We start from the raw sequence: 15,432 nt of genomic DNA on the forward strand, positions 1-15,432 counted from the left end.
TGTCTTCACAGTTAATTTATTTTGCAGTTACAAGCAGCCACTTAAACTGGCTACAAAAGAATAAATAAAGGAACCATGAGTGCAGCAATCTGGATATGCGCATCATTGGAAGACTGTTGCAGCGCAATGTGCTTCATTGCTGCCCTCAACTCAAGTGGACACAAGATAAAGTATTTTCCCTTTTAAATTAAAAAAAAAACAAAAACTGGCCCAGGTTATTTTCACCTTTGGCAAAAGAAAAATAGGCTGTTAAATACACCCAGCAATACCTCTGCTTCAAATTATAAAATGTAGAAAAATGGTATAATATCATACAGTAACAAAACACACACTGGTTAAAGCACTTCAGTCTGTTCCAAAATACTTCTGTCCAAAATGCGTTGGGGCAACAGGATGAACTTCTGTCGTTAGAATTGTGATATCTGGGAATTCCTGGATTATTGATTTGGCACCTTTAAAAAAAGAAAAGTTGGGGAAGTCAAACATTTTAGTAAACTACATTTGCAACTCTGCAACAAGGGCTCCCATCTAATTACGGAGCTTGATTCTCTTCTCTCTCCTCCTCTTTTGCCCCCCTTTAGAATTAACCCATCTAACATACAGACTTCATCAAATGTCTTATTAAATTACATGCTCACAATGGCAATTGCTGGCATAAACTCCTTTCAATGATCCATTTTCCTCCCCAATGTTTTGTACATAGCTGCATTCTTTGGCCAGGTGTCATTAATTGCAATGATCCTGGATGCTGACATGAGTTGGTCAATGGCAAATCCCAGTAAAGTGGACTGGGGCCACTGGGGTGTACTGAGAGGAAGGAATCTGTCCCCAGTCCCCTTGTAACAAAGTATTCCTTGGCAGCCAACTGACATGAAAAGCGTGGGGAGCAGGGATCTTATTGGCACATGTGGTGGAGCTGTACCATAAATTCTGGAAACAACCAAATACAGAAATCAGCACACATATAGGTAAACATGTTATTGTCTATTTTTGATAAAGATAATGCATATCCTGTACCAGAGAAAGTCAACAGGACTAGCTCATAACATTCAGTTTGGCTGTTTGTCTGCCCTGTTGCTTTAACTTACCATGAGGTGTAGAGAATAGACTCAGCAGGATTATGACATTTGGCTGGACTCCATGTTCTATAAGAACCTTTACAGCCTCAATCACAGTGTTGCCAGTACCTGACAATATTTTTTGGGGGGGGGGAGAGGAGGAGAAAGAGGAATTACTCTAGTATATTTTCAAGTTATGTTACTATCAAAATCAAACTATTTCACCATTAATCTGCATGGTCTATAGGTATGAATTCTGACATTCCAAACAAAAACAATAAGCTAAAACAATAAGCTCAGTGCATCTAAAGTTCCTTCTCCAATGGCTAGCATTGCTCAATGTACTCTTTCAAGGAGTAAATAGGGTCAGTTTCAAAATGGGTGGCAGCCATGGGCTTAAATCTCAATTCTAAACACTTAACTCTGAACTAAATTATCTAGTCAATTTCTAGCAAGTGCATTTGGCATTGGGGTTTGAGACTATTATGGCTTCTATATCTGATTTTAATGCATTTTTATAAAAGTTTGAAATTTAAAAATTGGTTAAACAGAATCAAACAGCTCAGATCTGAGGAATATCTGATCCTATTTAATTAACATTTAGGAATGAGCAAAAACTTCAAAGCTTCAAGCTGAACAGTTACAGTCTACTAGTTGCACCCAGCATCAACATCCTCATTACTTGTTTGTACTTAAGTGACTCAAGCAACAAGTTGCATCTTTAGATGCATATTTTCAACCTATAGACCAGGCATAGGCAAACTCGGCCCTCCAGATGTTTTGGGACTACAGTTCCCATCATCCCTGACCACTGGTCCTGTTAGCTAGGGATGATGGGAGTTGTAGTCCCAAAACATCTGGAGGGCCAAGTTTGCCTATGCCTGCTATAGACGCTGCTGTGCCAGCTAATGTGCTGTAGTTCAACTAATGTAAATTCTGGAAAAGCTTGAAAAATCCAGTGCTGTATGGCCCCAAACCAAATCCTTAATTCTAACCAATGATACATTTGCCTTCCAAGAGAGCTCTCTAGTCAAATGGTCAATATTTATGGGGTGGGGGAATCCTTTAAGGCACTCACTTAGTATTGGGTACATGAGGAGAACTTTTCTCCTGAAAATATCTGGTGGAAACTTTGCATAGTACACTTTGGCTCTCTGAGTGTCTTCATCGCTCTGGATCAGGATCTTTCCTATTCGGATTGATCTACAACAGTCACGCAAACCCTGTTCCATAGCCTCTCCTTCATGGGGGGAAGAAAACAAGAAACAGTTACAAATCAAGCAATGGCCAGCCTGTTTCACTAATCTACCTGCCTTTTTGTTTTCGCAATGGCTTCTATATGTAATTTTCATTCTGCAACATACAGTAGCTCCCCATATAACAGAAGACAGCTGATGCCATTCAATAAAAGCTGGTGTGAAAGGCAAGCACTATCAGCAAGGAAAGATGCAACTTACATTCATGTGAAAAATTATGAATACACACTTCCATCATCCATTTTCCATGAGGATGCAAGCCAAAAGTGGCTGTGTCAAAACTTGCTCTTAGAAAGGACATATGGGATTAACCCTTTGCTTGGAAAGCATAGTCATTTTTGTCACTGTTCCTCTTACAGCCCTCTATGTTGCTTTCCTAAGTATAATTTAGTAACTTACGTAGTAGTCATACATCTATTTCCAATATGGTGCCACTTTTGCTAGAAACAGCAACACTGCACTGATAATAAAAAGACTGAACACACACAAAATGTTAAATGCCTTACCACTTCTCATTATGCTGACTCCACAATTTCCTTTTTCAAATTTCACCCCTTCATACTTGTACCCTGTTGAAAGGTCACACAGAATCTGGATTAAAGATGTTGTTTTCCTTTTACTCACACTGAATATCCTATTTCAAGATGGACAGTGGAAGTTGCATTAACCACTTACAATTCTAAGGCACATTTTACACACCTCGGTGATTTCACAAAGATGTCTATCCCTCAAAGTTCCACAGAGAGTACAAGATAAAATAGAAGTTTATTTATTTATCCTACTCTTCATCCCAAAAAGGCTCACAGAGCATCTTAATCAACACACACACACACCAGTCCTTAAGCTTAAGAAACCACACACACAAACGACAAACAGATAATGTATTGGAAGGGAGATCAGCTTGGGTACAAATCCTTCTTTCTTTTTTGTATAATATATTTATTAATTTCCATGCAAAAACATTACATTATAGAGGAGAAAAAATAATAAAACAAAACATTTATAACAACTGTATACACAATCAATATTAAATCCACATTATGAGATTACTTGAACCCCCCAACTTCCCTCTATTCCTTCCCTTGGTTCTTTTGTATTATCTTCATTCATGAATGTCAGCAGGGTACAAATCCTTCTAATGATCAGGAGAAGTCAAAAGTAGCTGGTCTCTGAGATGAGCCAACAAGAATGGCCCTACATCCCTTCTACATCCAGCCAGACACTCATACATTGCATCTAAACCAAGACCTATTCTCAGACCCATGCAGAGTTTGTCTGAGGCCTGGGGAGGGAATCTTGTTAGAACAAAGTAATAAACTCAAACAGGCCACTGATGCCCCCTCTCCACTCAGTGGGCTTAGCCTGGGGCAGGTATATCCAGATGCCCCCCTCCTCTGCAGGGGCATTCCTAGTCTAGCAAACACATTTTAAAAATTGTTTTTCTCCCAGTCCTGAAAAGGCCTGGCTTTTGCCAAATTATCTCAAAAAAATCATTTTACAAAGTGATCAAATTTTAAATATCCTCTTATTTGCAGAATGCCCACTCTATAGCTAACTTTATTGGTAGGTCAAACCACACTGCCCATTTTCCTTTACACCATATCCTTATTCTCCACACCAGCTAGGCTGGACATACTTTCCCCATTACCTGTTGGAGTGGTTACTGTGCATTCTGTGTATGGCAACTGATTCAACCCCTCTTCAACCACAAGCCTGATCTGTAAGAGAGAAAGAATTCAAATGGGGGAGGGAACAAGACAAAGTGGAAGAAAACCGAGAAAACATTGTCACAGCAAGGCTTCAGTTTCAACTAAATGCTAGCACACCATTAGTGCAAGGGCACAGCCCAACTGCTCCCCTCAACATCTTCAACAGTCCAGAAATAAGCACAATGGACTTTGATCCACCATCTGCACCACCTACAGATCATTTTAACTATTATTTTTTTTTGCTATAATGTATGTACAACATTTACACACTGGAAAGCATGGAACAAAGAGCACAAGACTTCAAAGCTACACTCCTGTAAAGACTCCCAGTTTGAATTCACCTTGCCTAGATATTTTCAAACTGTAATATCATCTTATTCTTTCTTTATCCGATGGTTAAGTAACCTTTTCCAGGTTGAGGGCCACATTACAATGGTCACAAGCTGTTGTGGGCCACATTCCAGTAGCGATCAGGGCAAGTCCCTCCACCCCCACAACTCTATGTAGGAAAAATGTCGCATGGGAAGTGGCCCTAGGTGTAGGTATACACTTGGTTATATATATATTTAATGTATTCTTCCATAGTTGAGGGGAAACAATTTGTAAGTGGAAGAACTTCATGTCTGTTATTGTGTAAGTGGGTATTTCCATGAACAAGCCAGCATTAAAGAATGGCAGGAGATTCTCTGTGTAGTAGATACTGCCCATTATTTAAAATGGGATCATGTTAAGTAAACATCCTGAAAATGTCATGTAGTCAGGACACCAGAGTGTTTCTTAACAGCTAAAAGCTAAATGGTTTTATCTGTTTGGTGCAAGAAGCTCTGCAAAGAAACTAATAATGTCACTGTAGAAAGCAAGCCTGAGTTTTTGTTTCCAGATCACAATTTAGTTCAGCATATTAATAGCCTAATCCTACACATATTTATTGGAAGTCTGTTGGCATAAAAGTAGATATGCTTAGGATTAAACATAAATGCTGATATGAAAACTATTACTGACAGATCGTTGGTTTTCAAATAAGCAGCAGGTTCAAAGAAAATTGATCTCTTTTCCAGTAACAGTTATTCATTCCAGCAGAATACTCCTGTTAATACACCAATCTACACAACAGGCCTTCAACTAACTTACCAATCGATCAGCAGAAAATACGAAGTCCCCTCTGCTGGATGTCCTGGAGGAAAAGAACAGAATTTTTAGTATGATTATCCAACAAGCTACTATTGTTAAATATCCCAGAAAATATGCACACAATTAAAAATAAGTGCTGAAATGCATCTATCACTTTCCCTCATAATATAAACTAAAGGCTTGACCTTTAGATTAACTTATTTGAAGTGAAGTCATTAAGGTCTTTGAACATTAGTCATTAGAGGTGGATTTAAAGTGTTTTCTAAGAAGGTTTATAAGCAGAGATATTATGCATGAAGACAAAGAGTTATGCATGTGAATCTCATTTTACTCATTGTATTATTTAGCCTGACAATCTAAATCTAGAAAGTGAAGTAGCAGTCCATGGGGTCCTAAATGTATGGTCTCCCTATAGTCCACTCAAAAACAGAATTAATTCAAAACACTAGGAAAAAGATTCTGCCATCTCATGTAGTTCGAAACTCCCGTTGCACATTTTGCGACAGGGAATTTCATTACTGTGAACAGCTTCTGAGCTCTGGGCGTAGTACTGTGCCTAAGATTTCATTCAGATTAAAACTGCAGAGTGGAAGGAAAGGAGGACCTTTTTCTGCCTCCCCACTTCCAGCTACTTTCTGAAGACTGGAGAAGAGACCCCCTTAAGAATATTAGGGGGTAGGCAGGGGAAGGACTAGACGATATGAAAAATTAACACAATATTTTAGCTGCAGTTCATTAATTTTCAATTTGTATTCTTGTTATTTTAAAAAGCACCTAGACATTCTGTTGTTGTGCCCATAACCTAGGTTTAAGGTGCCATTTAGCTCCTAGTTTTCATATCTCAGTTTCTAGCACTGATCTCATGACAACGGTCACAGACGTTACTTATACACAGTGCTTTTTTTCTAAAAAGAATGTTTGGGGTACTCTCATTTTCCTACTCATATTGAAATACTGCCCCTCAATGAGGCCAAACTTAGATTCACAAAATGTTTAGGGGTATGCGTAGCCCGGCATTCCCCCCAGAAAAAAAGCATTGCTTATACACCTCTCCCACATTTAGAAGCTTTCATTTTCTCTTGTTATGTTGCTGTTGTATTCAATAATGGGGATCATAGTTTAATGTTAGGATTAGTCTACTCAAGTCAACTCCATGGGTTGGTTTGTTTTAAAACTAATAGTACTTAGTGTTAACCACTATCCCCAGTTAAAAAACAGCAAGCTATATTTAAGGGAAAGCAACATGAAAGCCTGTCAAACTTATCCCAGCTATTTGGGAGAAGGAGAGGGAAGGGTGGCAAAAGCCTGTAAGGATACTAGGTTCATTCATGGTGCACTGAACCAAAGTTTAGCACCGAGGATTTCAACCTTTCTGGGTCCATAGCTCCTTTGATCAACTACATTCTTTCTGCAGCACCCCTGTGGGGCTCAGGAGCCCAGTTATGTCACCGCTTGCCTGCAGCGCGGACAGCCTGTCACCCTTTTTCAAAACCCTCCCTTGTGGAGTATTCCCTCAGCCTCCTCTTCTCTCTTCTTGGGAGTCCTCTGGACAGCCACTGCTGCCCCTCTGCCCCAAAGAGAGGGGTCTCCTCGCACTGTCCCACAGGGGCCTGGGAATTCTCTATCCATTCCCAACAGCAAGGGCTGGTGAAATGGGTGGCTGGGCTCCCTTGCCTGCTTGCTTGCTTGCTTGCTTGCTTGCTTGCTTACTCCAAGGCTGCCTCAGCTCCTGACAACCAGCAGCCACTGACCAGCCCCAGAAGCACCATTTATCTGTGGAGCTTGTAGCCAGGGTTGCTGCAACAAATAGCTATGCAAGCCTGGGAGGCAGAGATGTGAGAGGGCATCATAGGATGAAGGGAAGGGAAGAGGGACAGAGGCCAGTGTTGCCCGCAGCACCCTAGACCATCATTCAAGGCACCCAGGATGCCATGGCACACTGGTTGAAAACCACTGGTTTAGCATGATATTCATACTCAGACCCCATCTGCACTATACATTTAAGGCAGAATCATACCACTTTAAACAGCCAAGGCTTCCCCTAAAGACTCCTTCAAAGTATAGTTTGTTGTGGGTGAACTAGCTGAACTCAACCAGCTACACTCTTTGTGGGTGCAGGCTATCACAAGTACATAAACTCAATGCTTAAAAGCTTGCACTTCCTGCCCATATTCTACCAGGCCAGAATCAAAGTTCTTCATTAAATTACAAGGCTCTTAACAACTTGGGTGCAGGTTATCTTAAGAACTGCCTGGCTTTTATATGCTTAATCACTGAGGTCTTCATGGAGTCACTGTTAGTGCTCCCCCACCTCACCAATGGCTCAAATGCACAACTTGTATCCACAAGGAGCCTTATGTTCAATATTGGGGCTGAACTCCATGAAACTCCTTCACTGCTGATATAAGACAGATGACATCCATTTTCAACTTCTGGCATCTAATGAAGTCCTTATTTCAGTAGGCATTTTAAGCATTCTGTTGTTGTGCGTAATTTTAATTGATTTTTATTATAACTTTTAAATCATATTGTAAACCACTAAGATAAGCAATCACAAAAGGAAAATATTGCAACCTAAAATGGTCACATTCTGCATATTCTGATCAGAATTAAGTATCAGCAGTTAAGACTGCTGTTAATTGGAACATGCAGATGAAGTCAAAATCCTTTCTAGAAGCTATAAGCTCATGTGTGACAATATTATAGGGTCAAGTTAGTTCCATAATAAACTTGATCCCGCATTCAAAAAAAAGAGTGGCTTTTGTTGCTTATTTAGGATCAGCGTATAAGCAGTTAAAACCATCTGCAGCCATATACAAAATGCCAGCAGTTAAATTTATCTCCCATTAACTTTGGATTTTGTCAGAATAGAAACACACTGCTCAGAGATGCTTCTATGGAAACCTGTTCTCAAGCCCAACTGCCTGCAAATCCTTTTTTCATTGTAAACTGCAGCACTGCCAATTTTAGCCCTGAAATCAGGCAATATAATCTGCGCTGGGAATGAAAGTTTTATGAGACTAAATCCCACTCCCCATTAAACCCAGCATACATATATAAACACGAGACATGTACAAATATTCAATGAAACAAGCCACTGAAGTATACAATATTTGTATCCCTTGTCCTATCACCGTGATCAACAGTGAGCCCATCCCATTTCACCACCTGAGACAAAACAGGAAGGTGTCAACCTCTCCCCACTGACAGTTCAACCAAAACCTTGCTTTCTAGGGTTGTGAGGCTGTGGCAGCAACTTCCAGGTTTCAGTGAGATCTCGCAAGAGGTCCACAAGGTCTTGCCAAAACCTAGAAGTCACTGCCACTGCCGCTTCTCTGGCTGCAGCAGCAAAGGTGGTGCACCTCTATGAGAGAAGTGGTGGTACTGGCCATAGTAGCTTCCAGCAAGATCTCATTCCTTTAAATTGAACCTGAAATCAGACTTGTATAATGTGATCAAACAGCCCATCTCAGTTCGGGACCATGTGAAATTTCAGACAGTTTTTGAAAGCACTCCCACATATAGCTCATTGGAATAGTCTTAAGCAGGAGGTTACCTGAGCATAAGCAGCTGTGGCTAGACTATTTCCATCCAATTAAGAAGACAGTTTGCATGGAGTCCATTGTCTTTCTTATTTCTAAGGGGAAGCATTCCTGTCTTACCTAGAATTTATCCAAGTGTCATCACAGACAATCTTCTGCACTATCTTCAACTGAACACATTTCTATGTGGTTGGCTTACACATTCAGCTGCCAACCATCAAGTGTACACTAGTCTAGTGGAGTTAAATTTAGACACGGGGTTAGCTACACAAGATGGTCGTGTTAGGGTTCATTTATTTTGTGCCTTGTTCCTCCCTGCCAGAACTCCACTTACTGCCCTGCATCTTTAACAGTACCAAAAAAGAAAGAAATCAAGTAGATATGCATGTGTAAACAGCTGTATGTCTTGGCTACCTTTAACAATCATAGGGGATTGCCAATTGCCTTGTATTCCATAATCAAGCAAAAGCTGTCTTCCTTCAAAAGTGATGCCTTTATAGGATTAGGCATTCTGTTTCTACAGCATCCAGGCAGAGGCCTCTTTAAAACCATGCCCTAGGGATTGCTCCCAGCAGCTGGTACTCAGGGGGCATACTAGCCCTGGACATTAAGGTCCCATTTTTCATGACAGTCAAAAGCTCTCTTCAGGTGCTCTGTATGTGTATTAAGTAAATATGCAAGAGGGGCTATGGGAATCAGCACATTCCCCTTCCCCCGCATCACCCTCCACAAACTGAACAGCAGTCACCTGAAGTAAAACACCTTCCTATATTCAGAAGCTCCCCGTATGTTTTAGAAGCCTGGAAAAATAAGGATCTAAAGTGTGCAGAGAGCCACCACAGACTATGATCAGCTCAGGAGGTAACCCTCCAATTTGTGGAGGGAAAAGAACATGGAGCAGGGCTATTGCACTTGTCCCTACAAGTCCCCTTCATGTATTTAACACACATTTAGGACACCTGCAGAGAGCCGTTTCCTCTAATATTTTGTAAAGTCATCTAGTGATGTGGGGTGTAAAAAATTTTGTTTTGTAGGTTCATTAGTAGCAATGAAATGGTGCACACAATATTAAGCAAGCTTGACAGTTTCAAAAGTTTCTTTGTTTAGTAAATACAAGTAAAATTAATATGCTACATTACTTTCTAGGGCCTCTGATTTTTTCTAATGCAAATTAACTTAATTTGTATAAGGCATTTTTTCCTGAGAATTTTCCAAATTAAAATGTTTGCATAACCCACATCATCGAGGGCATCCAAACTACTATTCATTACAACTCATTATGGTTGTGGATTCCATATGCTAATTATGCTTTTCTTGTCTGTCTTGAATCCACTGCCAGAGTACCTAAGATGGACAGACATTTCTCTGCTGCATCATTCTATTTTCCCCTTGCTTTTCTCTGTTTCATTCCAAAGATATCTTATACAAGAAGACTAGATTATTGGCTAATCACCGTTTTCTCTTGCCACTTAGTGGCAAGGAATGACGAATATTCCTCCAATTACAAATACATTACACTGGAATTGACAAAGTATATGTGCTTTTCCCAAAAAATGTTGATGTACAAGGAATTTCAATAAAATGCAGAAATGAGGATTTTGACATGGAAAAACTGACACTGCCAAAGGCACAGTGGCAACACTGGGTGCGTCTATAATAAATGTGTGATGTCAAACAATGTAAGCGACATTTCTTCTTGCCCGCTGGAGCACACAGCTAATCATGATGCTATCTACAGCTAGCTGACTTTTTACATTGTGCTGTACATGTTAATACATTCATTCAAAATCAGGAAGTAGCTACTGCAAGAGCTTTACAGATAAAATAGCTGCAGCTACAATTCAGGAAAGCATATAATATACTATAAAGCTAGTAGCTTTGAGAAAAGCATCATTGTTTGTTTTAAGACAATTGTACAGTGGTATCTTGGGTTACATACGCTTCAGGTTACAGACGCTTCAGGTTACAAACTCCGCTAACCCAGAAATAGTACCTTGGGTTAAGAACTTTGCTTCAGGATGAGAACAGAAATCGTGCTCCGGCAGCAGCAGGAGGCCCCATTTGCTAAAGTGGTGCTTCAGGTTAAGAACGGACCTTCGGAATGAATTAAGTACTTAACCTGAGGTACCACTGTAGTATGATTCTTGCCCAAATCATCCTAACACTTACCTGGTCAGCAAGATCATTTATGTAGTGGAGAACAGGCCCTCCCATGATACAGGCACTTCTTAAAGAGAAAGCACATAAAGCTCATTTTCATAATACCTCCTTTTTTTGAGGAGGAGGAAGCAGCTCACCAAACTGGTTAAATAGAAAAGCATCCATATGGAGTTTGAAAGAAAAAACGTTTTCATTGTTGTCTCTTAACTCTGTGTGTGCACAACCACGGGACCCCTCCAAGCTGGTGTTATTTTGCAGGCAGTGTGTTCAAAATTAGCCATGCACAAGGCGCATTTTGCCCCTGGCTATTGGCCACTTGCAAGCAAGTGAAGATGCATGGGTGCCAGGATGGAGGTGCATGCCTGGGGATAATTGGATCTTGATTGTTTTCACACATTAATACCACATCCTGAAGGAATAGGCCAATATATATGTGGACTGTCCCTGGATAAAATGACTTCTCTCAAAGTTCTTAACCTAGCACAAGGTTGTCATTTGAACTAGCCAAATATTTAAGTGATAATCAATCAAAGTCAGTCCATCACTTGAAAAATAAGTCTTTAGAGTTGTCTTGCCCCAAACTGGCAGCTAGACATTCTGTTTTGGTGACTGCAACCTTGGTTAAAGGAGCCATTTGGCACCTAATTTATATATCTTAGTTTCTAACACTGACTGCAGGTGTACTTTGCAACATGTTCTTGAGTTTCTTCTTTAATAGTTGTTCTGTGATGATTCCCCAGTATTGCATTATTGCTCTCCAGAGCAACTATAGTACAACAAAAATAGCATTTGTGGTATAAAAAGTTACAGGATTTCAGCAGAACATTACAGCTATGCACTGGTTGGAAATGAAAGGGTATGACTGCCACAAAACTTTTGCAGGAATAAATATTTTTTTTGCCTGTGGGGTCATACACTGATAGCATCAAAAGAACAAATCATCACAATTACATCATCTAGAGGGGTCCATCCTCATCAACTGTAAAAAGTGAAACAAAATGTTCACACCTAAGCTGTACGCTAAAGACTAAATATCAATACCAAACATGCATTCAAATAACCAATCGTCGGCTGTCATTTTCCTAGCCTGGCTGCATGTTTGAGAAGTTTAACTATACAGTACAATCCAAGAAGGACATTTCAGGCAATTTTTCTACTTATACAGCTTTCATCTGAATTCTGGATTCAGCTGATTTACTCCACATTTAGCACGTAAAGGCAGCCCATGGATGACACCAATTTCCCTAAATTAACTTTCTTAAGATCAGGCTTGCTCCAAGGCTGCAATCCTAAATTCACCTTGGAATTAGAGTTAGACCCACTGAACTTAGTGAAATTTACTCCTGAATGAACAAGTATAGATTCAAAACGCATGCATATCAGCACTAGATAACATTAATGTACAGTTAATAAAATTAGTATTTATTGCCTGATTATGCTGTTTCATGTTTTTTTTCATAGGTTAAATATTAATGTGTTGGGTTTTATATGTTGGAAGCACCTAGTAAGGCAAAGCTGGCCTAGAAACTTCACATTACTGAGATAACTAGATGTGGGACCACTGTCCAACCAAATCATCATGTGATACTTTTTGAAGAAACTGCAATGTGTGCAGCTGCAAGATGCAACAGTGCCTTCTCTATGAATGACCAGCGAAGTGATTAGCTATAGTGCTTATTAGCATTGGGACCCAACCACCATCCTACTCACTAAAATCTTTCACCTACCAGCCAGCAGTGCAGGATCTGAAAGGCACCTACTGCATGCCAAAACTTGTCCCTAAGAGTTTAGCAGAGTTCGTGGTATATGCTAGGCCTATTTTCACTTAATGTTAATCCCAGAGGTTGGCTAACTAGACAAGATACATTGACACTGCACCTCTTTGCTTCTTCCTAGAAAGCAAAAAAAAAAAAAAAAGTTTCTAACACTAGTCAACCACAGTCAGTAATCAAGTACAAGCAGAGCAAACTGTCATCATGTCAGTTTGCATGACAAAACCAGATCTGGCAGCAAGCAAAGAACAGTGAAGCAGCAGGCATGGACATCCAGCTCTCCATTCATTGAAGGTGGCTGCAGCTTGAATTATAGGCAAAACTCCAGTGCTATGACTTGCTCTTTTGCAATGTCCTCCAAAAAGTAAGGGAAAATATTGCTTTGCATTTACCCAACCCTGAGGTTATGTGATCTCAAAACTATCACCTGCCATACACTCAAGCCTCAGTCATAAGGACACACCATGCCAGGTACCTGGTAAGCTATCCTTTGAAAAGATTCCTCCCATTCCAGCAAATTTGGATGGCCAATTCAAGCGTATTTAATAGGTCATATTAATGTAGCAAGTAGCATGTTTCTAGTACAATAAGCCCAAAACTTCCACATATTTAGTTTGAGTGTATTCAGCTTTACATGCTTGGCAAATTACCAGTAATTAAAAAGTGGGTGGAAAAGAGAATGGGTGTTTTGGGGGGAAAGACTTTGGCAAACCCACCTGCCCTTGAACTCAGTGTGTACAGTTGTACCTCGGGATGTGAACAGGATCCGTTCCGGAGCCCCGTTCACATTCTGAACAGAACGTAAGATGTGCATGCGTGTCTGCGCGTGTTGCATTTCACCGCTTTCGTGCATGTGCTTGACATCATTTTGACCGTCTGCGCATGTGCGAACGGCGAAACCCGGAAGAAACGCACTCCGTTACTTCCAGGTCGCCATGGAGTGCAACCCAAAAATACTTATCCTGAAGCGTATTTATCCTGAGGTATGACTGTATCAACTATATGCAATTTTGGCTTTAGGGGTAATCCCCAGAAAATAACCTGTGTAAATTGCAAGCTTATTGCATTCAAAGCACACCACATGCATTATTCCAACCATATTTTTTTAAAAAGGGCCCTGTAAGGTAGGCCAGTATGACTATTCCCATGATGATGGGTGGGGCTGAGGTCAAGAGAACAGTGCTTTATAATGCCCCACCTAGTAAGTTAATGATGGAAAAACTCTTTTATTCGCTGAGCTTTGCCCTAAGCTATCTCAGACACGGAAAACCAACCTGGGAAAAGTCCCTTCTGCTTTGTTTATTCCTCACCACCATCTACTCCCCCTCCTTCCTGCAAAGCATAACGCGGGACGCATCATTTCTTATTTAAAGAGAGCTCCCCCACAGCTTCGCTCAGCACCATCACATTCATTGTGCCCAAATCCAGCAAGAGAGAAGAGACCGCCCCCCGAACATCACTGCATAATATACATTTATATACGTACAGAAAGGCTGGCTCCCCTGCTCATAAGGCTGAACTTGAAACAACAAATGAACATGCACCGTTAACTCCTCTTGCATCTAATGCGGTGGACCGCAAAAGCTTAGACCGCAATAAATTCAGTGGAGTTTCCAGCCTCCGTAGACGACACATCCTGACCTGGACCTGGACCCTAAACCTAGATAGTCATAACATACATTACTGCGTACGTTTGGGCGGGAAAAGGGCGGGTTTCCCCCGAAAAACACACAAGTGAGAGCCACTTGAGCACATCCTGGCCCTGCGGGTGCCACAAAAGGCAGGTTGGGCAGACTCTACGCCCCAGCTCTTGTCAGGAGGCTACGAGGCGACGGAGCTCCGTCTGGTCAGGGAACGAAAGGGGCTCTCGCGCTGACAGATGTCCACCACGCCGCCCCCAACCACGCGCGCACAGGCGACATTCTGCACATGCTCAGAGGGAGGCCAGCCTGGCGCCAAGAATAGGAGCTGCCGACGCGTGCCCGCCTTACCTGTCCCGGATGATGGTCTGTAGCTCCCGGATCTGGTCGTTCATGGGCAGGAGCTTGAGCCGAGAAGCAGCGGCGGCCGGCAGGTCGAGGGTCGGCGACGGGGCCGTGTCAGGGCCGCCCCCGTTGCTGCCAGAGCAGCTGCAGCCGCCGCCGCCGCTCCCGCTGCAGCAGCTGCTGCTATCCGGGCTGGGGCTATCGCCGCCAGGGCCGGGCTCGGAGAAGCGGAGCTGCCGGGAAACGACGCCGCTGCCGACGCCGCTCCCCGTTACCGCCTGCTCAGAGCAGTCCTGGTCCCGGTCTGTCGCCCCAGCCTGCTGCTGCTGCCGGGGCGCATCTGCCGCGCCTACCCTCTGGTTGTGGCAAGGCATCGTCTCCATGCGCGGCCGGAAAGGCGCCCAGTGGTGCCCCGATGGTGCCCCACCGGTACGCCACGCGCTCGCCCCGCGCTTGGGGCTTTACCTCAGCCGCAGCGCCCGCCCAGCCGGTCAAGCTCCGCCTCCTCGAAGGTCCTGCGTGCGGCAAGCCGCCCAGCCGGGCGCGGCTATTGGCTGCTGAGCTTGCCACTCGTAGCTTAGGAACAATGGGAGGGCACCTTCGGTCGAGGTGGCCCCGCCCCCCACTCCTGACTGGGGGAAAAGCTCTTCTTTTACCTCAGAGAGAAGAGGCCGCATTCACGCCATACGTTCAAAGAGGCGCCATGCCACTTTAAACGACTTCCCTCAAGGGTTTCTGGGAAGTGTAGTTCATTCAGAGTTCAGAAAGGTCTAGTGACACATTCTGAAGCGGCGTGATAACAGTCCCCTCCCCTCCCAA

The 15,432-nt window shown here is 42.3% G+C and overlaps 1 protein-coding gene across 1 annotated transcript; it reads right to left on the reverse strand.

Moving 5' to 3' along the window:
• On the reverse strand, positions 1-15,108 carry UPRT (uracil phosphoribosyltransferase homolog). Its single transcript, XM_083423989.1, has 7 exons — positions 14,620-15,108; positions 5,155-5,197; positions 3,963-4,032; positions 2,821-2,883; positions 2,137-2,298; positions 1,089-1,187; positions 1-452 (listed from the first exon to the last, which is right to left on the reverse strand). The coding sequence occupies exons 1-7, from the start codon at positions 14,994-14,996 to the stop codon at positions 346-348; spliced, it is 921 nt and encodes a 306-aa protein (XP_083280115.1). The 5' UTR covers positions 14,997-15,108; the 3' UTR covers positions 1-345.
• Between the last annotated feature and the right edge of the window lie 324 nt (positions 15,109-15,432).

Source organism: Podarcis tiliguerta (genome assembly GCF_965153285.1).
Source record: "Podarcis tiliguerta genome assembly, chromosome: Z".
Lineage (NCBI taxonomy): Eukaryota > Metazoa > Chordata > Lepidosauria > Squamata > Lacertidae > Podarcis > Podarcis tiliguerta.

What these genes read in the sequence shown, in the direction of transcription:
- UPRT (XM_083423989.1), bottom strand. Translation starts at nt 14,996, where the DNA reads ATGGAGACGATGCCTTGCCACAACCAGAGGGTAGGCGCGGCAGATGCG. An exon ending in AGTCAGCATAATGAGAAGTG is followed by an intron (nt 2,299 to 2,820) that starts GTAAGGCATTTA and finishes CCCCCCATGAAG; the next exon opens with GAGAGGCTATGGAACAGGGT. An exon ending in TCTATTCTCTACACCTCATG is followed by an intron (nt 453 to 1,088) that starts GTAAGTTAAAGC and finishes CTTTTTTTAAAG; the next exon opens with GTGCCAAATCAATAATCCAG.